The 27,024-nt window shown below is 42.3% G+C and overlaps 2 protein-coding genes across 2 annotated transcripts in view; one reads left to right on the top strand and one right to left on the bottom strand.

The window, feature by feature from the left end:
- vps35 (VPS35 retromer complex component) overlaps window positions 1-10,871 on the top strand; it is a 54,996-nt gene extending 44,125 nt beyond the window's left edge. Inside the window, exons 16-17 of the mRNA XM_060911879.1 lie at window positions 4,367-4,510; window positions 9,857-10,871. Of these exons, the coding sequence (XP_060767862.1) occupies window positions 4,367-4,510; window positions 9,857-10,036 (324 nt within the window). The 3' untranslated portion in view covers window positions 10,037-10,871. The remainder of the gene's footprint in view (window positions 1-4,366; window positions 4,511-9,856) is intronic.
- A 6,644-nt stretch (window positions 10,872-17,515) lies between these two features.
- hrh3 (histamine receptor H3) lies at window positions 17,516-24,944 on the bottom strand. Its single transcript, XM_060911988.1, has 3 exons — window positions 24,525-24,944; window positions 20,664-20,830; window positions 17,516-19,471 (listed from the first exon to the last, which is right to left on the bottom strand). The coding sequence occupies exons 1-3, from the start codon at window positions 24,871-24,873 to the stop codon at window positions 18,554-18,556; spliced, it is 1,434 nt and encodes a 477-aa protein (XP_060767971.1). The 5' UTR covers window positions 24,874-24,944; the 3' UTR covers window positions 17,516-18,553.
- Window positions 24,945-27,024: the final 2,080 nt, after the last annotated feature.

Raw genomic sequence — 27,024 nt, 5'->3', positions numbered from 1 at the left:
GTGTCCCGGGAAGGGTACTCGCCTTCTGAAATCAACTCCTCACCAAGGGTGGTCCCCCCTCCTTTTGGACTAATTTCACCAAACTTGATAAAAAGGCATTGTTGTATGTCGGTAATACGCATATTGTAATTTCGTTCAATTCGGTCGCGTTTTACCAGAGTTATAGCAGAGTTGCCTGCGGGGGATATTGTGCTCTCGGAGCACTCTTGTTTAGAACTTGTCCTTGCTGATGAAAGCGTTTTTGCTGTGTATGCGCACTTCTGACACAATCATGATTTAAAAAAAATAAAAACCCACACATTTCTGTACTCTCCCAGTGCCCCACCCACTGGATTGGTAGAAATGTGGACCACATGCTGAGTAAATCCAATCAAACGTGCTTTTCAGTGTTTGTTAGAAACGCAGGAATGAAGCGGCGCCTGTATTCATATCTACAGTGAGCGGGAAAGGAAGAACATGTCGAGCTTCAACAGCACAGCTGGTTTAAACAAAGAAAAGAAGGGAAAAAAAAGTGCGTGCACACTTGTGTGCTCTTCCATGGCCACTATTTAACAAGGGAAGTGTAAACTAGGGGAAATAAAATGTCCCGTTATTGATTTGATTTTTAATACAACCTACTACAAAAAGACCCCTTTTTTCCCCTCCCCCTCTCCCCTCGTAAAGACTGAGTAAATGAGGTTAATAAGGAGTTTATCTGGCTTTTTTTTTAAATAAATGATTTTTTCTAAGGGTAGTATCTCACTGGGCTGCGACAGCCTGCAACTAGTTGGAGACGCAACAATTGCAATAAAATGTGCAAATTTTCACTTGGAATCACACTGAATTGATCGCATATTTTACTGCAATTGTTGTCTCCAACTAGTCACAGGCTGTCGCAGCCTAGTGAGGTACACTCGCACTTCCTGTCTCACGGACACTGACTTGAGAAGGGTTCGTGATAGCTTTGCGACACCAGCGACGCGTTTGCGGCTATTTTGAGAGAATTTTGTCGCACAAATGTTTTGAACCTGTTCAAAATTTCAGTGACGATGGAGCAACACTTTGCGACTCATGCGAGGAAATTGAGAAGCCCCGCGAATGTTTCAAGACACTTTTTTTAATTTATTTATTTATTTATTTATTTTTAATTCACTCGCGAATGACGTTCGCAAGCTGTCGCAGCCCAGTGAGAGATACTGGCTTAAGATTTAAAATTGATGGTAAAGGAAAAAATTGTAGCGAAATATGAAATGACTCCTGGTTAATGATAGCCATATAGCAGACATCATGAGTATTAGCATGTAAAGGTGTGTGTGTGTGTGTGAGAGAGAGAGAGAGAGAGCGCGCTTCCAGAGCAGGTACAGCACATTAACATGGAGACGAGTCTCAGAAACATCACAACTTTTCTTTCTGTCGCTCCCCCCCCCCCCCCCCCCCCCCATTTGTTCGATATTCAATTTGACTCTCTGTCGACTTTAATCTCCAGAGAGACGGCTCAGCTTGACGTCACTTGTGTAATCAGATTTGATAATCCTCTCGTGTTGAAGTGAAGCTATCACATGCTCTACGGGTTTCATCCCATCACGTGTTATTCCCTAACGTTCAGAAAGCTGGGCTTCATCAAACATGCGTGTCGCAGGGCGGGGACACTCGACCTTCTGAAACTCCCAACAAAAATAAAGCACTTCAGCACTTAATCAAGGAAAAGCACTTAACTACTTTATTTATTTATTTATTTATTTATTTTTAAAATAGTTCAGTGTCATTTTACAGATTCATCTCCGGTCACTGAGCCACAAGGTGTCACTCCACGTTGTCTCGCATTCCCTTGTGTCTGTTATTACAAACCTCTGAAGTCTTATTCGTGTTTTTTTTACAGCGAGATGACTCGTCTTTTGGGATTTTAGTCCTGTCCAGGTTAATTTTGTCATGTGATGTACTAATGATGAGCAGCTCGTATTATAATGAGACTTCTGCAGTAGCTCATGCGTGAGATGTTTACGCCTCTGTCTTACACAGACAGAATCGCTTCACGGTAGACACGGAGGATTTTGGGCCCTCCGGGGTCAACCGGCACACGTTCTGGGCCGTTCTGTCGGAATACATGAGAGCCAGGGAGCTAACTTGACAACCAGGTTGGTGTGGCTTCCATCCCCAGGAAGTTTGGTGGTATTGAAAATAGCTGTGCATCAAGCGCCAAACGAATTCCTCTGTTGCAACCGTGAAGGCTTATATCAGGATTACGTGGACTACTGGAGGTTACCGTAGTGTTCTGTCGCAGCTATCGAGCTCAAAATGTTCATGGAATAACATTCTGCAGAAAGTGAAAAGTTTGCTTATGGGGCGTGGCTTATTCCATCTTGCCGTGGCTATACTGTACTGTAGCCATGAAAACTGTACACACTGCCGTCACTCAAACGGCCTAAACCGTGGAGGCTGTCGCTGCCCAGCCGTCGTTACCATCGGCAACCGTAAAGGCACCAGTCATTGCCGACAGTGCTTCCAGCATCTACCCTCATGACTACCATGGCTTAATTTGCATATTTGTTCCACCCAAATTTATGCAACAGATCACCTCCAAAATGTGCTGGAATGGTCACGGTAGCTCTAACCACGGTTCTCCTGGATTTACCGGCTGTGTATGACCTTAGCATTAGTGTGACAAACATGCTGACATCGTCAAGACCTGCCCATTTCTGTGATTTCTCTCTGAGAGAGAGTGCTTATCCTGCACAAAATTATCATGACTACTTAAAAGTTAACATCTGGTTTGTTGTGCGAGTGCCAAGTTGTGGTCAAAATGTAAATCAGACCAGACGGCAGGTTTGTCACTTTGATAAAATGTCCTGGAAACATGAGACAAAGAAACTCTATGTTGATGTAATTATTGGTGCTGATATGAGATACGAAGTGTCTGATGATTTACGGTGTGTCGTGTACAGTTTACAAAGCTAGCGGGATACAAAGTTCAAAAGGTTAGCATAGAGCAAAATGTGGACGGAGTACAAAAGCTAGCATTACACAGGAAATATGAGATGATATTTTATTAATATCAATTGCAAACTATAAGTTTGAAAAATAGATATTTACAAATGTACAATTAAAAATCGTTACTCTATAAAAATATAATAATCAAAAAATCAAGTCCTATAACTCATTATCCCATATCTTAACACAGCTAGGTACAAAGCTACTTTGAAATCGCTTAGTCCTGCACTTGAACGTCTGATAGTTGCGTGGGTTCCGGAGATATGAATTTTTTTTTTTTTTTGTATCTGATAACAGATCCCTCAGTTTGTTAGATTCTTGAAGAGTGACTTCTTTATAGAGTCTCTGGCATTGAGCCAGTCTTCGTTGGCTGAGGGTGGATAACTTAGTATGGTAGAGAGCATCATTGTAAGATAAGCTTGGTAGAGCGATCTTTAGTGCTCGACGTTGAATGGATTCTAGTTCTTCAGCAAGGAATTGTGACAGAGCAAAGTGCCAAACCTGGCAGGCGTACTCAAGAACAGGACGAATGAATGCACAGTAGACGGTTACCAGAGCTTTTGGTGGGGCGCCAGAGCGTTTCAGGATACGCAAAGCATACAACCATTTGCTGGCTTTAGTGCATATGTCATTGATGTGGGAATTCCAGGTAAGGTTGGAAGAGATAGTTACACCAAGAAGCTTGAAGTGATCAACAACTTCAATCTCAGTTTCAGCCAAGGAAAGGCTCTCCAGTGCCAAAGGAGACTTAATGAAAGATATTCGAAGTTCCTTGGTTTTCTTGACATTCAAACACATGTTGTGATCAGTCCATTTAACTGAGGAAGCGTCGGACCGCGCACACTGTAGGGCTGTTTCGAGGAATCGTTCGAGCTAACATTTGGATTAGTCATAGCCAATTTGCATTGAGCTGAGAAACTTCAGGTGTCGCATCTGCTGAAGTTGTGGCTCTGTCTCCTGCACGCACATCGGAAATAAATGACATCGTGGTGTTTTTTAGTATGTGATGTTCTTTTGCTTAATGAAGTGATTTTGTTTTTTCAGTGATTTTCACAAAGACCCAGTTAACGTGCTGAATTTCACTGGAAACATGGTGTCTTGTAACAGTTATGAAGCAAATGGCGGTCGTCTACTTCGTCTCCCTGCGCAACCCAGCATGGGGATTTTTATACCGTTGCCCTTGGCGACAGATTTAGGGAGCCTGGAGACAGCAACCAGCTCAAAGCATCTCTCTCTCTCTCTCTCTCTCTTATGCAGAATCTTTGTGAAGCGTTGGTTCAGATTTCCTGAACTGAATTATTGCTTTGACTAAATGAAAATAATCTTGTGAAGATGTTTTCACAGATTTTTTTTTTTAAATGTTTTTTTTTTTTCCCTCTCTCTCCGTGTTGTGTGACAGATCCGTGACGGGAAGCGTGTGATGGAATGCTTGAAGAAGGCCCTGAAGATCGCTAACCAGTGCATGGACCCGTCTCTGCAAGTGCAGCTCTTCATCGAGATCCTCAATCGTTACGTGTGTTTCTACGAGCGGGAGAATGACGCGGTACGCTCTACTCTTTCTGCTTCCTTCTCCGATCTTAGGTTCTGTCGTCTGCCTTTATCCTTCCCTACTCGACATTTTACTGAAATACTTGAAGGAAAAAAACGTATAATTGGAATCGTAGACATGTATAGTGTCTCTTTACAAGCGTCTGGCTGAACTCCCGAGTGTTACTGCAGCCATCTTGGACATTCACTAAACACTTGGTGAATGTTCACACAGGACCCTGTTTGTTTGTTTGTTTGTTTGTTTGTTTGTTTGTTTGTTTGTTTGTTTGTTTGTTTGTTTGTTTGTTTGTTTGTTTGTTTGTTTGTTTGTTTGTTTTTCAATGCTGCTGCTTCAGTGTTTTATCTGATAAAAATGCTTTTTAATATTTGGTAAAACAGCAACACAGGTTTTTCACCGTGATGTTAAGTTGGTTTGTTTTGTAGTGGTGCACATTTAAAGTCAAGTCAGTTTTATTTTTATAACGCTTTTAACGATATTGTCGCAAAGCAGTTTTACAGGAAAAAATTATTAATTTTAAACGGAGTTTATTCCTAATGAACAAGCTGTGCCCTCATTCATCACCACAAACATCTCAGCCCACCTTCAGCTCACTCTTGCTCATATTGTATGGAGTCCTTTAACTTTATCCAGCATAAATATCCATAACACAAAATTCAGAGTAGAGCCCTGCACTCCCGCGGGACCCGACGCAAAGCAGTGCGGCGCGGGACAAATTTTGAAAGCTCATTGCGGGCGGGAGGGGGAGTGCACAATGCGGGAGCGGGCGGGAGAGGTGATAAGCTGCAGTCCCGCTAACTAAAAACGTGTTTAAAATAATGTTGCAAGCATCAGGGGAAGATTACGGACGCACCAAATTTGGCTTAACGGTCATTTAATGGTGAAATGCCGTTCGCACTGTCGGCCAACTTCGGGTTGTTTCTCTGAATTCCGACAGTAAACGAGACCATCCGAACACATCTGAAAACATCGTGGTTTGAACTGTGTTGGTTCAAATCAACTTGGTTCAGACCAAGTTGGTACTACAGCTTTGGGAAACAGTCGTTTTTTGGATGTTAGTTAGTTCAAACTTGCATCGTACCATATTGGTTTAATGCTAACTTGGTTGGTTGTTTGGGAAACGCACCCCTGAACGTGAGCTGTAGATATTTATTTATGCTCAAATCCACTCAAAGTAGGGGGCGGGGCACCATCACGCTGTGTCTCTTTTAAATTATATTAATTTCTTATAGGCCTACTTGTATTTCCTAGAATGTAAATGTGAGGAGTGACATATAAGCTATGTGCAATGTACAATATTCTTAATATCCACTGTAGATTTCGGTAGGTGTGTTGGGAATCTCTGTAAAGCCTCAGCTGCGCATGCCGCCTGGCAACGCGCACCCTCGCTAGGTGAAGGATCGGTCAGTGGAGAGCTCAGCTAAGCTCAGCATGTTTAATTCCCCAAGCCAATGACAAGAACTTTCGTGAGAAATAACACGAACATCTGCATGATGCGGGATTTGCGGGCGGGAGCGGGACAAAATATGGCGGGTGGGAACGGGACTGAATCATAATTCTTTGCGGGAGCGGGACTGAAAATTCTGTCCCGCGCAGACCTCTAATTCGGAGCTCAAATCATAAATTAATTCGTCACTGAGCTCCGAGAGCAGATCATCAGACCTGCACTGCAGAAAGCTGTGATACAGGAGAATACTCTACTGCAGGGTGGTAAAAGAAATTTCACTTTATTAGAGCAGCCTTTCCCAACTGGGGTGCCGTCTGGCTTCGTTAGGGGTGCTGTCAAAAAACTATATATTCTAATATTGAAATAAATAAAATGAATTAAAATTCCAAAAAAACGATAGTTACACTAATGCAGATCATCGCTGCCTCATGCATCATCAAAATTTGTCTCGCAGCCCCCTTTCCCATGTCACAACGTCACTGCTGGAGTCAGCGTATGGTCAGCGTGACAGTGTATATTTTATATGGGGGTGCCTTGAGAATTTGCATACTTCTGAAGGGTGCTGCGACTGAAAAAAGGTTGAGAAACGCTGTATTAGAGCACCCTGTTGTGGATTCCCCCCTCCCCCCTTCTTTCTCTCCCCATAACAGAACCGTTAGATGATTAGCGCCCCCTAGGATTAACACACATTCTGTATAACGTTTTCCTGAAGATGTCATTTCGTTTGCGCAATCTTTTGTTGAAAATAAACAAACGGTTGTATCTCAGGCTGGATGATGTCATAAACGTGAGCTGCTCCCAATGCAGGGTGTTTGTGTGCTGTCTTTTTGCGCTGGAACCCAACCCATATTTATTTTGTGATACTTTGGCCTCGTTTTCCATATGTATTTCCCTCCCGCTGCTTACTCAAATTTTGCTTTAATAACATGAGTCATGTTTCCATTAACTTGCTTAATGCATAATTTAGAATTGTGAAATAGAGTGGAAACTCATGAATTTTCACAAAACCCCTTAAACATCAGTTTTTACGCTTGCACGAGGTTTTTCGAACGATTCAATAAAGCAATATTTCACAAGATTGAAAGCTTAACACGTTTTTCATATGATGTGACATGAGTGAAAGGAAACGCTGCCTTTCTGTTAAGAGTTCCGAGTCATCACAAGGACTAAACCCAGCTTTAATCGCAGAGCATCACGTAATGGAAACGCAAACTGTTCATTGTTTTGCTGAAATTGTTAAAATATTTTTCTATTTTTTTTTTTTTCTGAAAACCTGCAATGCAAACCTCGCGAGTAAGATTATGTATAAAAGGCCTAATATTAATTATTCTATCCACATTCACTGGATATGAGCAATCGTGCACTCTGATTGGCTACTCTATGAAGAGGATATCAGATCATATACCGTGAGTAGAGAAAAACAAAACGGCAGAGTGAGTTGGTGAACCAAGCAAGGACGAAATAAAAAGTCTACTCGAAAATAAAACCCTTAAAAAAAATGCAGAGAAAAAGCAACAAAATGTGTAATGAACGTATTTGACAGAACGTATTCCCCCCCCCCCCCCCCCCCCCCCCCCCCAAAAAAAAATTATCACATTTTTCATAAATTGCTCCGGACATTTCGCCAGTTTGTTTACATTCTTCATCTTTAAGCATTAAAATGTGTTAATTTTTTAGACTGGTTCAAAAGCTCAAAGTTTGAAAATTGCAGAACTGAAATGTCCAAGGAAGAATTAAATGAATGTCTAAAGCCATTCTATACCTCAGCACAACGGCAAGACAGCATTTTAATATTTATTTTTTTTGGTAGAAAAATAAGTCAATTCGTGCAGCCAGCGATACATTTTTAAGAAGTCCACCTAAGTGGAAATGATTTTATCAGACGTTTTGTATAAATTTTTTTTTTTTTAATTTATCGAATTTGCAAAAAATAAATGTTCTGCTTCTCAAAATCCAGTGAATGTGGATAGAATAAAACGGTTATTCCACTCAATCTCGTCGTACATGGATTATAGCCGACTCAGTGCTATGCGCCTCATCAGCTATCAGCTCATGTACGACCCGATTTTTGTGGAATAACTTTTTATTAAGCTAGTTCAAAACATTGTGCAAATTGTACACACACTTCCTCGAGGTATTTATGGAGTTAAAAACTCTACAGCTACCTGTTCGTTTCTGGAGGAAAGGTGGGATTTCTGGTGAATTGATAAAGTATTCATTTGGCTGATGATATGAATGGTCATATCACAATAACAATTTATCAATATATCACCCAGCCCTAATTGTATCATCTAACTCCTAAAGATAATCTGAATTGAGAAGACGATACGATCGTGGTGTTCTTCATAAAGCAATAAGAGATTCTGACTTTCACTTGAGGTGGAATGAACACTCGGTACCTCATGCTCTTGAATCTGATCACAAGAACACCATTTTGTATCGTGGTGCACTTCCTGTCCAGCAGCATTTCAGAGCGACATGCTACCACCTGAAGAACATCACGACCACAACCCATCACACAGCACTGATTCGAAGAGAAACCCCTCTGTCTCTTTCTCTTCCTGTCCAATCTCGCCCTCACTCCAGGTGTGCCCAGCTGCAGGCTGCTTCTCATTGCCACCTCATCTCTGTTGCAGAAGCAGACCCTCTCTCCTGCTGTAATTTAACAAGAGATCTCTCTCTCACACTCTCACTCTGTCTGTCTCACACACACACACACACACACACACACACACACACACACACACACACACACACTCTTCCACCATGCTTTCATCTCGTTACATTTCTTTCTGTCAGGATTTTTCAGATTTGACCTATATTCAGCCTTTTTCAGTGTGTGTGTGTGTGTGGGGGGGGGGGGGGGGGTGTATAGAGCTGAAGAGCAGATGGATGTTCTCACCCGTCTTCCTCTTGCTCTCCCCTTCCGTTCTCTCGGGCATCTATTAATAACTCTCTTATTTTCCCCTCTGAGCTTTTCTTTGTCACTTATTGGTCAGAAGGTGTTAATTAACTGTCAGTCGTGCAGCTGCGAGTCACAGGTTGATATTACTTCACTTGTTTTAACACGTTATCGTTTCTATAGTAACTGCTCATTAACAAGTGGACGCTCCACTGATGAGCAGATTTTTTTAAAAAGGGGGGAAAAAGTGTAGTTGTTGATATTGAGTTTTGACCTTCTTCAGGACCGAACATTTTATGCTTCGCAGTTTCTGGGCTGTTTTTTTTTTTTTTTTTTTTTTTTTTTTGACCTTCTCGAGAGAGAACGGAAAGGGAGGTGAAGGAACGACTGTTTACGGCTGCTGTAACGCCACAGAGAACAAGAGCTCACTGGTTTACGAATCATTTAAACGTAACTATAAATGGATAAAAAGTTCTGTAATAAATAAAGCTGTAATTGTGGGTGATACTGCAGTGGTGTAAGAGGAATAAAACACTTTAGTACCCGCTGCTCTTGGAAAATAATCAACTTCAGGATGGTAACAGTAACAGATTCGTCACATCACACCGAAATTGATTTATTTTCCTATTATCTGTCTGTGTCTATCATTCTACATCTCTGTCTGCATGTGTGTTTGTCTGTCTGTCTATCCATCTTTCTATCTACATTTCTGCTGTCTGTCTGTCCATCTTTCTGTCCGTGTGTTTACATCTCTGCTGTCTGTCTGTTTGAATCTCTGTTGTCCGTTTGTCTGACTGTCTAAATCTCTGCTGTCTGTCAATCCGTCTGCTGTCTGTCTATCTACCTCCAGGTGTCTGTCTGCTCGTCTGTGTTGCTGTCTGTCTATCCATCTATATCTCTGCTGTCTGTCTCTGTTTACTGTCTAGCAGGATTATATTGCATATTAACACACATTCTGCTCTCCTGTGCGTGTGCACGCTCTCCTCCTTTACAGGTAACAGTTCAGGTCCTGAACCAGTTGATCCAGAAGATCCGTGAGGACCTGCCCAACCTGGAGGCGAGTGAGGAGACGGAGCAGATCAACAAACACTTCCACAACACACTGGAGCACCTGCGCCTGCAGAGGGAGTCTCCTGAGTCAGAGGGTCCCGCCTACGAGGGGCTGGTGCTGTAGAGGTCACGCCCCTTTGACCAACAGGCATACCTGCATCTGTGTGTGTGTGTGTGTGTGTTTTCACCTGAACATGTGCTCCAGTTAATAGAAAAACCAACCCAGCCACCATCTTCGTGTTCTTTCTTTCTTTGTGTTTCTCTTTTTATAAATAATCAAATTATAATTTAAACAACTATATTAAAAAAAAAAAAAGTTTAGGGTATTCTCCCCCCCCTCATTTTTTGCAGTTTTCCTTCTTTTCTGTCCTTTTTGTTCTGTTTCTCTTTCTATAAAAAAGTACATTGTTGTTGTTCTCATTTTTCTTTATCTGCATTCTTTCAAATTTTTTTTTCGTATTTCATTTTCTCTTTATTGTCTCTCTTTGCTTTTTCTTTTTTTTTCTCTCTCTTTCCTTTCTCGGTCAAATGCAGGTGTTCTGTTCGCTCTGTGTATCTTCTGTGTGGAGGTTCTTTAGGATGTACCGTGGTGTTCTTGTACTCTTTGCCCTGAAAGAGAATCCCTGCTGCTGGTTCTCCATTGTCTTGTCCTCTGTGTCTTTCACACCCTTTTTATTCTCTCTCTCTCTCCCCCTCCTTTTCCAGTCTGTTTATATCTGTGGTGGTGTCATCAGTATACACTGGAGTAAAATGTGAAGAGATGAAATGGTGTGTTTACCAATTTCCTCAGCCTCAAGCTCTGTGTGTCATGTTCCCTTTCTTTTTTTAAAAAAAAAAAACATTTCCCTCTGTGTCCTCGTCATACCTTGTGTATAATCTAATTGTAAATCAGCTAAAAACAGAATATCGTTGATTTCATCACATTTGCGCAAATAAATAAAACATTAACCCAGTGAAAACTTTTTTTTTTTTAGTCTTTACATTATTCAGCAGAAAATGAGTCAGTGAAGCAGAAAAACAATTTCCATAATTGTGCCAATTTATCAAAGGAGCAAAACTGGGCGGAGTTTCAAGGCTCTGACCAGGAACAAACACCGGATGGACAACAAGAGCCATGACTGAACACCAGGTTCGAAACACATGATCCGAGAGTCAGATCATCTTTAACAGCATTGCTAGGGTTTTTTTTTTTTTAGAAGCAGATAATCTTTATGAATGTTGTTTTAATGTTTGTTTAATGGAAGGAGTCTCCAGTGTCCATGCTGTGTTAGTCAGAGGTGAAGCTGGAACATGTTCAGGACCGAGGAGTTTACGCTTTGCTTAAAGCTGCTATAACATCACACCAGGAAAAAAAAAACAAAAACGGATCAGTATCATGTTACAACATGAAACATTTTAGTGATGTAATGAATTTTTTCTTATTACGACATACACATTTCACATTATAGCAAGAAACTTCTCTTGTTAACAATTTACTGTTTCTTATGATGTAATAAATTTATTGTTAACTTTTATATTGTTAACTCACATGAACTGCTCGCTTCAGGTCCTTCCAGAACATTTTGATTGGATTAAGGTCAGGACTTTGACTTGGCCATTCCAAACCATTAACTTTATTCTTCTTTAACCATTCTTTGGTAGAACGACTTGTGCGCTTAAGGTCGTTGTCTTGCTGCATGACCCACCTTCTCTTGAGATTCAGTTCATGGACAGATGTCCTGACATTTTCCTTTAGAATTCGCTGGTATAATTCAGAATTCATTGTTCCATCAATGATGGCAAGCCGTCCTGGCCCAGATGCAGCAAAACAGGCCCAAACCATGATACTACCACCACCATGTTTCACAGATGGGATAAGGTTCTTATGCTGGAATGCAGTGTTTTCCTTTCTCCAAACATAACGCTTCTTATTTAAACCAAAAAGTTCTATTTTGGTCTCATCCGTCCACAAAATATTTTTCCAATAGCCTTCTGGCTTGTCCACATGATCTTTAGCAAACTGCAGACGAGCAGCAATGTTCTTTTTGGAGAGCAGTGGCTTTCTCCTTGCAACCCTGCCATGCACACCATTGTTGTTCAGTGTTCTCCTGATGGTGGACTCTTGAACATTTGGCTAATATGAGCGAGGCCTTCAGTTGCTTAGAAGTTACCCTGGGGTCCTTTGTGACCTCGCCGACTATTACACGCCTTGCTCTTAGAGTGATCTTTGTTGGTCGACCACTCCTGGGGAGGGTAACGATGGTCTTGAATTTCCTCCATTTGTACACAGTCTGTCTGACTGTGGATTGGTGGAGTCCAAACTCTTTAGAGATGGTTTTGTAACCTTTTCCAGCCTGATGAGCATCAACAACGCTTTTTCTGAGGTCCTCAGAAATCTCCTTTGTTCGTGCCATGATACACTTCCACAAACGTGTTGTGAAGATCAGACTTTGATAGATCCCTGTTCTTTAAATAAAACAGGGTGCCCACTCACACCCGATTGTCGTCCCATTGATTGAAAACACCTGACTCTAATTTCACCTTCAAATGAACTGCTAATCCTAGAGGTTCACATACTTTTGCCACTCACAGATATGTAATATTGGATCATTTTCCTCAATAAATAAATGACCAAGTATAATATTTTTGTCTCATTTGTTTAACTGGGTTCTCTTTATCTACTTTTAGGACTTGTGTGAAAATCTGATGATGTTTTAGGTCATATTTATGCAGAAATATAAAAAATTCTAAACGGTTCATAAACTTTCAAGCACCACTGTATTTTATCGATTTCAAAACAAAGTATTTTGTGACTTGGCGTAGATAAGTCTGTACTGTGCCTTTTTACGTTTGCATGAAGTTTTTGAATGAAGATTGAAGTGTGTTTTTTTTTTTTTTTTTTTAAATAATCACCTGTGTATTTATGCTAAAACGATTATCTGCCTCAGGCTCAATAAATATTGGTGAATAATTTGTTAAATATTTAAGTTATCCCACAAAATCAAGTCGTACATGAGCTGATAGCCAACAAGGCGCATAGCACTGACTGGGCTGGAGTGTGGAACAGGAGATATTGGGGGGGACTATATTCTTTTAGCTATTTGTTTCTTTTAAATACTTGACAAACTGATATACCTGACTTAATGTGCGCCGCCGTTTTGTTTTTCTCTACTCATGGTATATGAGCTGATATCCTAGTAGTAGAGTAGCCAATCAGACCGTGTGATTGCTCATATCCACTGAATGTGGATAGAATAATATGAAAATATATTTTGGCTATACTCCTGAACATGGATAATCGTAAACTGTTATGATGCTGATTCCCCCCCCCCAAATATTAAAAATGTGGCCTTGGTTAACATTTAGACTCTGGTTTAATTACACCTGTGTGTTTAAAAATGGCTGAGTGTGGATTAGTGTGTGAAGGTCAGTGTGTGTGTGTGTGTTGCTGATTCTGTAGGACATGCTGCTTTTTTTCAATTGATCGCTAAAAGGTCAGACAGTTCCTAATCATGCCGTAATTCCCAGAATTCCTTTCACTTTGTTTCCATCTCCTCTCCTTTCTAGAGGTTAAATTTCTGGAAAATACCACAACATTCTGGAGCTCAGCTCAGTTTTATTACTGGCCTGCGACCCTGTAGAACAGGATAAAGCGGCTGGAGATGATGAATGAATGAGTAAAAACATCATGATGATGGAAGGAATCAATGTTTGCCGGGAAATCCAAACGCCAAGTTTTTTCAGAGGCGGACCAATTCGCCTCAAATGGCTTGATTTCAACTGAATTTTTCTGGTATTGCGCAAGGTAAAAAAAATTGCACAAAATGTGACAGATATTTGACCAAAGTTTAATATAAAATAGGAGAATTACATTGATCTTACTCCTGAATTTACCCGTGATATGCACTTTAAGCTCTGACTTTAAAAAATGAGTTCATGTTATTTACAGCACTGCTCTGTTCTGGATTCTGATCTGTCAGAAGGTGTTGATTAATTCTCTAGAACAGCAGCTCTGACAGTAGTGCAGCTGCAGATCCCGGGTTTATATCAACACGCATCATTCTGTTATCGTTTCTATAAAAACGGGAAGTTACTCGCAGGAAGACACAACATAAACGGATTATAAATACGTGTCATCATTGATGTGGTGAAGTTTTCTGCCAGGAGAAATGTGTTTTTATTTCACACTTGTGGAATGAGTCTCCAGTGTCGGCACGTTTTGTAGCATTCTGATGTAAAGCTGGAACTTTAAGTTTTGTGACGTGTTCAGGACACCTCCATAATAAACTCCTCCGTCCTGAAGATGTCGCAAAACTTAGTTCCAGCTTCGTGTCTGACTTTTCTAAAGCACTGACATTGGAGACTCCTTCCAGAAGTGTAAAATAAAACCACAGTTCTCCTGATGGAAAACTTCATATCAGTGATTACACACATTCATGAAGCGTCTGTGGACGAGTCCCTGTGAATCAGCTGTTGCTATAGCAACAATAGCGAATTAATATAAAGCTGTGATTCACAGCTGCACTGCGGCTGCTGTTCGAGTGAACTGTAAACGGCACTTTGGGTTTCACACTGAAGAAAGCTGAACTCTTTCCTGAAAGCTTGTGTAAGTGAAGTGAGTTCTTCCTCCTCCGAGGGAGAGAGAGAGCGTGAGAGCTCCTGCAAGGGAGAGAGGGAGTTCCTCCTTGGAGAGAGGGAGAGAGAGGGGGAGTTCCTCCTCCTCGGAAAGGGGGAGGGAGCGTGAGAGTTCCTCCTCAGAGGGAGGGAGAGAGAGAGGGAGTTCCTCCTCCTGAGAGAGAGGGAGTGCACGAGTTCCTCCTCCTCAGAGGGAGAGAGAGAGCAGGAGTTCCTCCTCAGAGAGAGGGAGAGCAGGAGTTCCTCCTCAGAGGGAGAGAGAGAGTGTGAGAGTTCCTCCTCCTGAGGGAGCATGAGAGTTCCTTTTCGGAGGGAGAGAGGGAGTGCAAGAGTTCTTCCTCTTCAGAGAGGGAGAGAGGGGGCGAGGGAGCGTGAGTTCCTCCTCCTCAAAGAGAGGGGGGGGGGGGGGAGGGAGTTCCTAATGAATCCTCCCACTTAACCTTTTGTAATTGAGATGTTCCAGGCAGTGCTCTGTAGCTCCGGTGACCTTGAAAGGGATGACTCATACTGTTCTTGTAGCACGCTGGGGTCATCCGTTACCATGGAAACGGACAGACTTTTCAAAGCGGAGTCGTCGATGCATTGCTTACAAGGGAAGCAGCGACAAAAACGGCTGCTGGTTTGAAAAGTTGGGTTCCCCCCCCCCCCATGAGTGACTTGCGATATTAAAACTGGCTGAACTCGGAAAGCAGAAATAATCAGACCGTCTTGCTCTGATACACAAAATCAATGGTAATACACGTTTCTGAAATAGTGTGACGAGGAGGAAAAATGGCCAGACGATCGTTTTTAGACCGTAAACCAATTTCACCAAGCCACTATGAAGTGATAGGAAAATTGGAATGGAGCATCAGGTACCTTTGTTTGTTTGTTTGCTTTTTTAATTTTAAAAATAGAAAAAATAAAGACTTAGTTGTCTCATCCCAAACTGCAGATATTCTCTCTCTCTCTCTCTCTCTCTCATATCCAGATTTTCTCCAATGGCCCTTCATTTTCTCAACATGAAAGTTTCCTTCTCCTGATTTTCATCTTGCTTCAAGATGAAAATTTGACAACTTTCCATGCAAATCTGCTTATCTCTGTGGGCAGGACTTTCATTCCATTGGCTTATGAAAACCTTCGGGCGTTCCAAACCAGAGAGGGGGGTGAAACATGGCACGAACCTCTTGATTGTTACATTGATCGTTCTGCCCACAGTTTTACTGGTGGGTTTTTTTTGTTGTTTTTTTTTGGTTTTTTTTAAGCAGAAGCTGAAAAGTTGCTGCATTTGTGAAAGTGTAAAGGTGATGATACACGGGGCAACTTTTTGGGCGATGTTGCCAGGCAACTGCGCTTCGACACTCTCCAATTGAGATTGGGCAACATCCTTTCTATCTGAACGATTTTGATCGTTTTGGGCAACTCTTTAAGATCATCCAATCAGAGTGCAAGCAGTGAATCACATGACCACCTGAGTGAGAGCTTCTTAAGTTTTCAACAAAGATGGTGGCGTCTCCGACAGTGGAGCGAAGAGAGAGAACTTTTATCTTTTTATCCCTGTAAGTTGTTCTGCTCTGTGTGAACCCAAAGTGATGAATTTACCTTATCAAACGCTTAGAAAACCAACAGACATCTATTTTTATGCTCAGGTTGTAATTAAGACATTTTTTTTTCAGCTCAGTGTAAACTGCTGTTAACTAACCACCGCTCCATAGAGATTGAATGGGATTTAGCTAAGTAGTGGTGTTTTTTGCTAACATAGCTAGCGATAACTTTCCGCTAACTATGTAGGCATAACGTTAGCTCTCTTGCATCAAGTTAAAAGCAGCTCGGTTTTTTTTTTGTTTGTTTTTTTTCCTCTTGGGTGAGTCATACGTAATACAGATCTAATATTCACATCCAGAGCACGACGACTTGTGGAACCCAAGGGTGAAACAGTACAAACTTCAGGATCTCAAAAAGAAAAGCCTTTCAGGAGCTCTGCCACGCCCTTTTCCTCCTCCACAGCATCTCCTGCTCCATGTCCTTTTGTCTTTTTTGCTGAGAATTAAACTATGTTTGTCAGTTATTAATGGTAGTGTATGTGATTGAGGCTAATAGCGTTTTAAATCTTTTTTTTAAAAAGTGTTTATTAATCTCATCTCATTAACTCTAGCCTCTTTATCCTTCTACAGGGTCGCAGGCAAGCTAGAGCCTATCCCAGCTGACTATGGGCGAAAGGCGGGGTACACCCTGGACAAGTCGCCAGGTCATCACAGGGCTGACACATAGACACAGACAGCCATTCACACTCACATTCACACCTACGGTCAATTTAGAGTCACCAGTTAACCTAACCTGCATGTCTTTGGACTGTGGGGGAAACCGGAGCACCCGGAGGAAACCCACGCAGACACGGGGAGAACATGCAAACTCCGCACAGAAAGGCCCTCGCCGGCCCCGGGGCTCGAACCCGGACCTTCTTGCTGTGAGGTGACAGCGCTAACCACTACACCACCGTGCCGCCCGTGTTTATTAATAATAGAATAAAATAATGGCAAATTATCTTTTGACCAGAGGATCTATTCAGTTTTGTTCCAAAAGTGATACGATACTTGAGCAAAATAAAGGCTGAAGCCAAGACAAAAGTGACAGCTGCAGCTGTTTCAGCGTCCGTCTTTGCGGTGTCTGTCTCCCTGGCAACAGATTTGCTCTAATCTGACTGGCTGTTGTCCAAAAAGTTGCCCTGTGTATCATCAACTTAAGATTATAGACAATGACAAATTCTGTCTTTTTAAGTAATTAGTACAAATGAATCATGAACAACCTGACCAAGGACACGAGCTAAGAAGAAATAACACATCCCCAAATACTGTAACGCGTTTCTGTCGTGTTTGGAAATGAGATCGTACTCCAGAGGCCTGTTCTAAGGTCCATGTGTGATCCTAAAGGTTTACAAAATACTCCATGTGGGTTGTACGACAATTCATTCTTTAATCAGTCGGAGAAAAGAAATACATTTCTGTTCATTTTTCATTTGACAAATCTGCAACATTGAAAGTACGAAAGGACAAACTACAGTCAAGTGAAAAAGTTACGTTTTTAAGATAAAATGAATACAATATGTTTATTTTAATACGTTTTGGTTCCACAGAGGTTCGTTCTTTATCACAAGTAGTAAAAATCATCTAATGCTAACACGATGATGATGATCAGATGAAGGACGACTCGGCTGTCAAACAGCTTCTTTCCCACAGCAGTCAGGTTACTCAACCAGAGAGCGTGAACTGCACACAAGAAGCTGCTCCTCTACATAAACAAATATTTTATTAAACCACTTTATTCTATTTTAGTAAAATCTAGTTTATTTATTAGTGCTCTTATTAACTTAAAATCTTTTACAGGCTTTTTGCACTGAATTACCGACTGGTGGCTGTGTGAAACACAATTTTGTTTTTATGTGTAGCATAAATATGATGGTAAAGGAGATCTGATCTGATGATGATAGTATATTAATAATGGTGGTGAATCTAAATGATACACAACTTTTTTTCTTTTCCTCATAAAACAGCCTGAGGCTTCTGTCAGTTGTAATGTTTTATATTTTCTTCTGTTTTCCTTTTGTTACATTACAAAAGAATAAAAATCTTTTGTACCCAAGAAACCTTGCGCTCAGCCGTATCTCCTAGACAATCTAAAGGGTTAAATTTTCAGCATCGTTTTCTTTAGTTAGGGGGCTTTTCCCTTTTTCCTCCCGAATCGACACTGTCAGATTGTTCGTGCTTTCCTTCGAGCTTCCATCAGCTGGCTGTTCTCTGGTTGTGCGTGATGGAACGTTGACGCTTGGCTCCGGATGCCTGCAGTCCTGCTTAAGTTCAAACTTCACACAGTTGCACCACATTGGAGCTTCTCAAGCTCACCTCAAAAGAACATGAGTACACAAAACTGAGTTTACTTCAGTCAGTATGACAGCTTTTACACCGATATACTGATGGAGATTAGGAAAACATCCTGACACGAATATCATCTGCACACACGAACACTTCGCAGCTCTCAGTTCTGCGTTTGTTTAGTATTTTTGGTCCATGTACTGCGGCTGGATCTTTATTTTACTCGGACACAACAGTTTACTGAAAGCCCTCCTGAAGCTGGTGTGGCAGAGCGGATAAAGCACGGGATTGATGGAAGAATTAATCCACAGGAGCCAGAAGGAGATCTCGTACAGGTAGTGCTGAACGCACTGGCCATGACAGGCAGCCCGGATGATCATCAGGAGTGTGTACGGAGCCCAGCACAGGCCAAACACGCACACGATCACGGCCAGAGACTTGGCCACCTTTTTGTCCCTGGAGAGCCGAAAGCGGCTGGCGAGATTCGACGAAACGTCCCCTTGGTTCCTGTGTGACCTGCCCGAATATCCAGCGCAGTTAAAACCCGTCTCGTTCACCACGTCCCCAACCTGCAGAGGCGGAAGATCCGGAATCGCACTCATTCTCCTCTTCGTAGTCCGTTTGCCGTTTTCAAAATCGCTTCCTGACACTGTCGCGCTGGACAACCGACAACACCGAGACCTTGAAGATGAGTTCTTGATGACGCTGCTCTCCTCAGCTGGCCTCACAAAAAACACACGCTGGACGTCACCCGTGCAGAAAGGCTTGGCTTCTCCGGTTCTCCCCTTCCTCAGGTGCGTGCTGACGGAGCGCTCTTCTCTAAGCATGCAGCGGTTTCGGATGTTGATGTAGATACTGAGGTTGAAATACGTGACGCTTATGAAAGGGGTGAAGAACTCGACAGTGGAGGCGGTCATCAGGAAGTACCAGTTGAAGTAGAACTCTGCGTAGCACTCACCCTGAGGAACCACGCTCTTCCCGGTGATGTGCTCCCAGCTGATGATGGCCGGCCCATACAGCAGAAAAGCAGCCAACCAGACACACAGCATCTTCAGCACGGCCTCACGGGTCACGCCCTTTTGGCAGCGGTAGCTCACCTGGAACAGAAAAAAAAAAAAACGACTCCTTTTATTTTCAACCATTACCATCATCCAGGTTTCAATTCTTCATTGATGAAACCTTAGTCTCCTTCTAGTGGAACCTTTCCAGATAGCACCCTTAACTAGATCCAAAGAGTCCTCAAGATTTTAGATGTGTACACTGTTAAAAATAACACTTCCAGAAATTGTGATATAAAATCAGGCCCCAGAAGAATGCTCTGGTTTTGTTTGTTTCCTAAAGCCATGGTTCTCAAAGTGGTGTCTCAAAATCCTCAAGGGTTCTTGATGTAATTTTATACAATTAAATGCTGCTTCAGTAAAAGCAGGACGTGCTCTTTATATCATAGTGCTCCAAATCCACATCTGGATGAATGGAAAGGAATAATGAGACCGTTGATGACGGTGTAGTTCACTCCGGCCCTGTCTAGTCCAGAAGGAACAATTTAAAGTGAACCATCTTGCACAATAAATGTTGCAAACTATATACAGTACAAGTTCTATATAGAAGCAATATTCACCCTAGGAATACCAGAAAGAATCCAAAATGGCGAGGAATTGACCAAGAAGAAGTGATTTTTGTTGAACTGCTCGTTAAGGCTTAGTCAGTCCATAACTTCATTAATAATTGTAATGAAGCAAATCTGGTTAGAAGTTATATACACCCTAGGTACCTCTACCTTCCTGCCAAAAAGAATAAAAATCGATGAAGAATTGAGAGAGAAGATACGATTTTCGTGAAATGTTGACGATGCCAGACAGACAACACGTGATGGCATAAACTCATCACCTATCGGCTGGATGAGCTAACAAGCTCTAACAGCTGGAATAAATGAGAATGACGGTCCATTTTTGCTCATATTGTGCTTAAAATTTAATTTGAGCTTTCATCATAAAGGTTCACTTCAAAGTTCTTTGACTCTGAGAAGGATCCCTGACTGAAAAATATTTCAGAACTGCTGTCCTGAAGAACCTCATGATTAATGGATCTCTTTTTCTTGGTGCCACAGAGAACAAAAAATGAATAACTCATAAATATTTAAATTTGTCACGGACATTGCTTATTCAGTTTATTGTGGCGGCAACACCACCAAAAACAGGTTGCTGTGAAGAACTTTTCCAGGAACTTTTTTTTTTTAAATTGTGTAGCATTGCACCAGTTTGCGGTTTAGCAGGAAATGCCTGGACTTACTGCTCTGGTGACGGAGAGGAACCTGTCGAAGCTGATGAGCACGATGTTGAAGACCGATGCCGTACACAGCATGTAGTCCACCACCAGCCACAGCTTACACAGACCTCTGCCCAACCTCCACTCTCCCGTCAGCACGTAGGGAATATACACCGGGATACAGAACCCACCTACAGGGGGCACAAACTTACGCATGTTAACACAGCCTCTTTATTTATGAGTTATATACAGTGTATTATAATAGTGATAGAGATCTACTGCATACTCTTTTAAAGAGTTTGTTCACGGAACTTAAAACGTTTCTTCATGCAACTCTGTACATGGAGCTTTTAATGGTTCTCCACGTGGTCACATAATACAACCATTAACGGTTCTTGATTTTACTCTTTATGCTTAGAACCTTTTCTTCAAGGAAACCCTTCCATTGTAGGGTTCTACATGAAACTGTAAGGCGTTTCTTCCAAAGAGCTGTTGGTGCCGGAGTTGAACGTGTTTAAGTGTTCATTCAATACAGCACTCGTTCATGTTAATGGAATAACCTAGACACTTTTGGACATTAAGGGTTTCTCAAAGGTTCTTTGGATCATAGCAGGTTCTAGCTTCCTAAATTGGATTTATTCAGAACCTCAAACCAAAGGAAAGCTTTAGGAGGGGAAATGGAACCAGAAATAAAGGTTTCCTTGCCAGTGCTGTGGGTGAACTGGATGTTTGGTGCCTTCAGTGTGTATCTTTCACCTGGGAAAGTGTGTGTGTGGTGTATGTGGTGTTCCTGACTAATTCGGTGCCTAAAATTGTTTTTAAAGCTGAAGGATGGAAACTAAAGATCTAAGAAGTGCACCCATGATAAAGGCACCACTGCAGAGACGATGAACACTCAGAGTTCACCATGATTATGATTTCAAGGTGTAATCAAGGCCCAGATCAAAGCTTTTTTTTTTGCATTTCAGTCATATCCAGTTGGTACAGTACACAGTTAAAACAATAGTGCAACGAGTGCAAACGCTGCACACAATAAACTACACACAACGAAGTACAGATGCCGAAACCATAAAATGTGGACAACAAGGACAAACAGCAGTACAATGCCAACATGGACCTGTTACTGTGTGGGGAGTGGAGTGTGTGTTTTGAGGTTGTGTGTGTGTATATATATCCATCCATTATCTGTAGCCGCTTTATCCTGTTCTACAGGGTCGCAGGCGAGCTGGAGCCTATCCCAGCTGACTACGGGCGAAAGGCGGGGTACACCCTGGACAAGTCGCCAGGTCATCACAGGGCTGACACATAGACACAGACAACCATTCACACTCACATTCACACCTACGCTCAATTTAGAGTCACCAGTTAACCTAACCTGCATGTCTTTGGACTGTGGGGGAAACCGGAGCACCCGGAGGAAACCCACGCGGACACGGGGAGAACATGCAAACTCCACACAGAAAGGCCCTCGCCGGCCACGGGGCTCGAACCCAGAACCTTCTTGCTGTGAGGTGACAGTGCTAACCACTACACCACCGTGCTGCCCTATTTATATATATATATATATATATATATATATATATATATATATGAGTGCATCTCAAAAAATTAGAATACCATGAAAAAGTTCCTTTTTTCATAATTTAATTCAAAAAGGTAAACTTTCATATATTCTATATTCATTAAATGTAAAGTGAAATATTTAAAGCCTTTTTTGTTTTAATTTTGATGATTATGGCTTATAGCTCATGAAAATCAGAAATCCAGTATCTCAAATTATTAGAATATTCCCTAAGATCAATCAAAAAAAGGATTTACAATACAGAAATGTCCAACTTCTGAAAAGTATATTCATTTATACACTCAGTACTTGGTTTGGGCTCCTTTACAATGAATTACTCTATCAATGCGGTGTGGCATGGAGGTGATCAGTCTGTGGCACTGCTGAGGTGTTATTGAAGCCCAGGTTGCTTTGATAGTGGCCTTCAGCGTATCTGTATTTTTGGGTCAGGTTTTTCTCATCTTCCTCTTGACAATACCCCATAGATTCTCTATGGGGTTCAGGTCAGGCAAGTTGGCTGGCCAATCAAACACAGTAATATCATGGTCAGCAAACCATTTGGTAGTAGTTTTGGCACTGTGGGTAGGTGCTAAGTCCTGCTGGAAAAGGAAATCAGCATCTCCAAAAAGCTCGTCAGCAGATGGAAGCATGAAGTGCTCTAAAATCTCCTGGTAGATGGCTGTGTTGACTTTGGACTTGATAAAATACAGTGGACCAACACCAGCAGATAACATGGCACCCCAGATCATCACAGACTGTGGAAACTTCACACTGGGCTTCAAACACCTTGGATTCTGTGCCTTTCCACTCTTCCAAAAGACTCTAGAACCGTGATTTCCAAATTAAATGCAAAATGTACTTTCATCTGAAAAGAGGACTTTGGACCACTGAGCAACAGTCCATTTCTTTCTCTCCTTAGCCCAGATAAGACACTTCTGACATTGTCTCTGGCTCAGGAATAGCTTGATATTAGGAATGCGAAAGTTGTATCCCCTTTCTTGAAGATATCTGTTTGTGATGGGTCTTGATACACTGACACCAGCCTCAGTCCACTCCTTGTGAAGCTCTCACAAGATCTTGAATCAACTTTTCTTGACAATCCTCTCAAGACTGTGGTGGGCATCAGTGATCATCTTCTGGACAACAGTCAAGTCAGCAGACTTCCCCATGATTGTGGTTGTGTGTACTGAACTAGACCGAGAGATACACTGTGTTCATACTGTTTTACTCGAAATGAAATATTCTAATATTTTGAGATGGGTTTTTTTATGTTTTTGTACTGTATGCCCTACTGATTAAAATTAAAATAGAAAAATGCTTGAAACATTTTAGTTTATGTGTAATGAGTCTATAATATATAACATTTTCACTTTCTTAAATAACTGATGGAAAATATTGAACTTTTTCACAATATTCTAATTTTTTGAGATGCACTAGTGTGTGTGTGTGTACATATATATATCTCATCTCATCTCATCTCATTATCTCTAGCCGCTCCATCCTTCCACAGGGTCGCAGGCAAGCTGGAGCCTATCCCAGCTGACTATACGGGTGAAAGGCGGGGTACACCCTGGACAAGTCGCCAGGTCATCACAGGGCTGACACTATAGACACAGACAACCATTCACACCTACGGTCAATTTAGAGTCACCAGTTAACCTAACCTGCATGTCTTTGGACTGTGGGGGAAACCGGAGCACCCGGAGGAAACCCACACGGACACGGGGAGAACATGCAAACTCCGCACAGAAAGGCCCTCGCCGGCCACGGGGCTCGAACCCGGACCTTCTTGCTGTGAGGCGACAGCGCTAACCACTACACCACCGTGCCGCCCTATATATATATATATATATATATATATATATATATATATATATATATATATATGTGATGGACAGGCACTGTAAAAGGTAATAGTGAATTACTGTTGTTCACTGTGGGAGTGGTGTGTGGTGTCAAAAATGCACATCAGTAATCAATGCAGTAATTATCACACAATTCACTCTTCGAAGTGTATCATCAGTATTTGTTTGAGCTCTCACAGACTTCAACATTAACCAAAGACTGCGAGCAAACTCTCTCTCTCTCTCTCTCTGTCTCTCTCTCTCTCTCTCTAAAGATTATATGCACAACATTTACAACAGATTAGTAATCTTTTATAAATTAAGGAGTAGAACCTTTTCTTTATATCTGTGTATCTACAGACCATGTTGATGCACATAATCTTCACTTGTCCTGCACAGTGCATTTTCAGATATTATTATTATTATTATTATTATTATTATTATTGATTTCTCCAGTGTGTTTGATTTCCTGTCACTCACCGACCAGAAAGTCCGCTATGGCCAGATTGAGGAAGAAAAAGTTGCCCTGGGTGCGCAAACTTTTCTCCACCACGAACGCCAGGATGACGAGCGCGTTCCCGAGCACGGTGGCGAACACCAGGAGCGTCATGAGCGCGGTCACGAGCACCGCGGCGCTCTGGGAGAAGTGGCCGTAGGACTGCGCGCGCCGCCGGTGCTCCAGCGGGTCCGTGGTGCCGTTGGTTCTGTCTGGCGCGGACCAGTTGGAGAGCAGCAGCGCGAGCGGCGCGTCCGCGGACGGCTTCCATACAGAGGACACGGGGGTCGGGAGCCCGAAAGTGTGACCCACGGCGAACAGCGAGGACTGCATGCTGCTGAGGTTGAGGCAGAGAGGCTGAGGCAGAGAGGCTGAGGCAGAGGCAGAGGCATGGGCCAGGTACCGGCACCCGCGGGTGATGCGCGCGCCGGGGTTCAGGGCGAAACTGGAGCGGAGACGCAGCGCGCGGTGCTTTATACCGGAGACACAGAGCGGCGCTCATTGGCTGCATCTCCTTGAGCTCAGGGTTGGGCTGAGGGACCCAGACATTAACCCTCCCTCTGCTCACCTTCACAACGGGTAGGTGTGAATGCGCGTGTGTGCGCGCGTCTGCTTATTTATACACTTCTCTAATCAGCCAATCAGGCAGCAGCACAATACACAACATCCTGTAGATACAAAGCAAGAGCTTCATTTAATGTTCACATCAAACATCCTCATCTCTGTGACTTTCAACTCAGTGGTGTCATGGGGGGAGTTAGGACGATCCTAAGGGCCCAGCATTAACAGAGGGCCCTCAGAGGACAATATTAATACCATGTATAAGTTCATCTCATCTCATTATCTCTAGCCGCTTTATCCTGTTCTACAGGGTCGCAGGCGAGCTGGATCCTATCCCAGCTGACTACGGGCGAAAGGCGGGGTTCACCCTGGACAAGTCGCCAGGTCATCACAGGGCTGACACATAGACACAGACAACCATTCACACTCACATTCACACCTACGCTCAATTTAGAGTCACCAGTTAACCTAACCTGCATGTCTTTGGACTGTGGGGGAAACCGGAGCACCCGGAGGAAACCCACGGGGAGAACATGCAAACTCCGCACAGAAAGGCCCTCGCCGGCCACGGGGCTCGAACCCGGATCTTCTTGCTGTGAGGCGACAGCACTAACCACTACACCACCATGCTGCCCCTATGTGTAAGTTAATTTAATAAAAATGTAAATAATTTTGTATCTTAAAACAAGCAAATGCAACAATCTTCTGGTCTGGTTTTCCATTTTCCGCAAACTTATTAGAATAGATAGTCTTCATATTTCACCCCTCTCCCTATCCAAGTGCAAGTTGGCCTAGTGGTTAGCGTGTCCACCTCTCAATCGGGAGATCATGGGTTCTACTTGCGGTCGGGTCATACCAAAGACCATCATAAAAATGGTACCTACAATACAAGGCACACTGCAATACAAATGTGAGTGAGGAGTCAAACTCTTGTGGTTGCCAGAGGACCCCCCCCCCCCCCCCCCCATACACACACACACTGTAACCCTAGCTATATAATAGGCAAGAGTCAGAGGGCTACAGAAGTGGAGGTTGGTGCCACCTAATGTGCCATACAGTGCAGGAAGGACTTTAGACCTCTCCCTATTCGTTACATGGTACAGTCTTGTGTAGGCGGAGCCAGAGCGTGACACCGCATTAGGTTTGTAGCTTTCCAATCCAGCACTAATGTTAGCTGCACACAGTACAAGCAGAATTGATGGTGAACCATTAGTAGATTGACACTATCATGAAGAAGTTGGGTTACTAGAAACATAAGGGGGGGATATTGTATTCTTTCATAGGGCCCAAAATTCCTAGCGGCACCCCTGCTTTCACTGTGGTATGGGTGTTGGTTTGAGCCACATGGACTGGTTTGAGTATTTCAGATATGGCTGATCTTCTGCAATTTTCACTCACAACAGTCTCTAGAGTTTACATGGAATGGTGCGGAAAACAAAAAAAAACATGTTGTGTGGAGGGTCTGCAGGCTGAAACCCCTTGTTGATGAGAGATCAGAGGAGAATGACCAAAGAACTGAAGTAACTCAAATAGCCACTCTGTACAACCATGGTGAGCAGAAAAGCATCTCAATGTTTTTTCACAACACATCAAACCTTAAGGTGGATGATAATTAAGTAAAGAAGGACTGTTTAAAAAGTGTCAGATTTGCAGGTTAATCATCTTGTGAGCCTTTTAAATAATTTACATATTAGTTTAAAATATGGGTTATTATTTTTTTTATTGGAGACCTGCATTATACAAATATCAAGTACAAAGTACAAAATTGTGTTCCACAACTGTTTCCCCCCTTTCCTTTTCTTAAAGTGCATTACAACAGATAAAGAGAAACAGAACACCCCCCCCCACTTACCCCCCCAAAAAACACGTAAAGAACTAAATAAAAAAATAAACACAACAAATACAAATATAAACATAATGGAA

This window comes from Neoarius graeffei, chromosome 27 (genome assembly GCF_027579695.1).
Source record: "Neoarius graeffei isolate fNeoGra1 chromosome 27, fNeoGra1.pri, whole genome shotgun sequence".
In the NCBI taxonomy this organism is placed as follows: Eukaryota; Metazoa; Chordata; class Actinopteri; order Siluriformes; family Ariidae; genus Neoarius; species Neoarius graeffei.
Note: the sequence above shows the minus strand (reverse complement) of the source record. Positions and strands in the feature narration are given on the sequence as shown.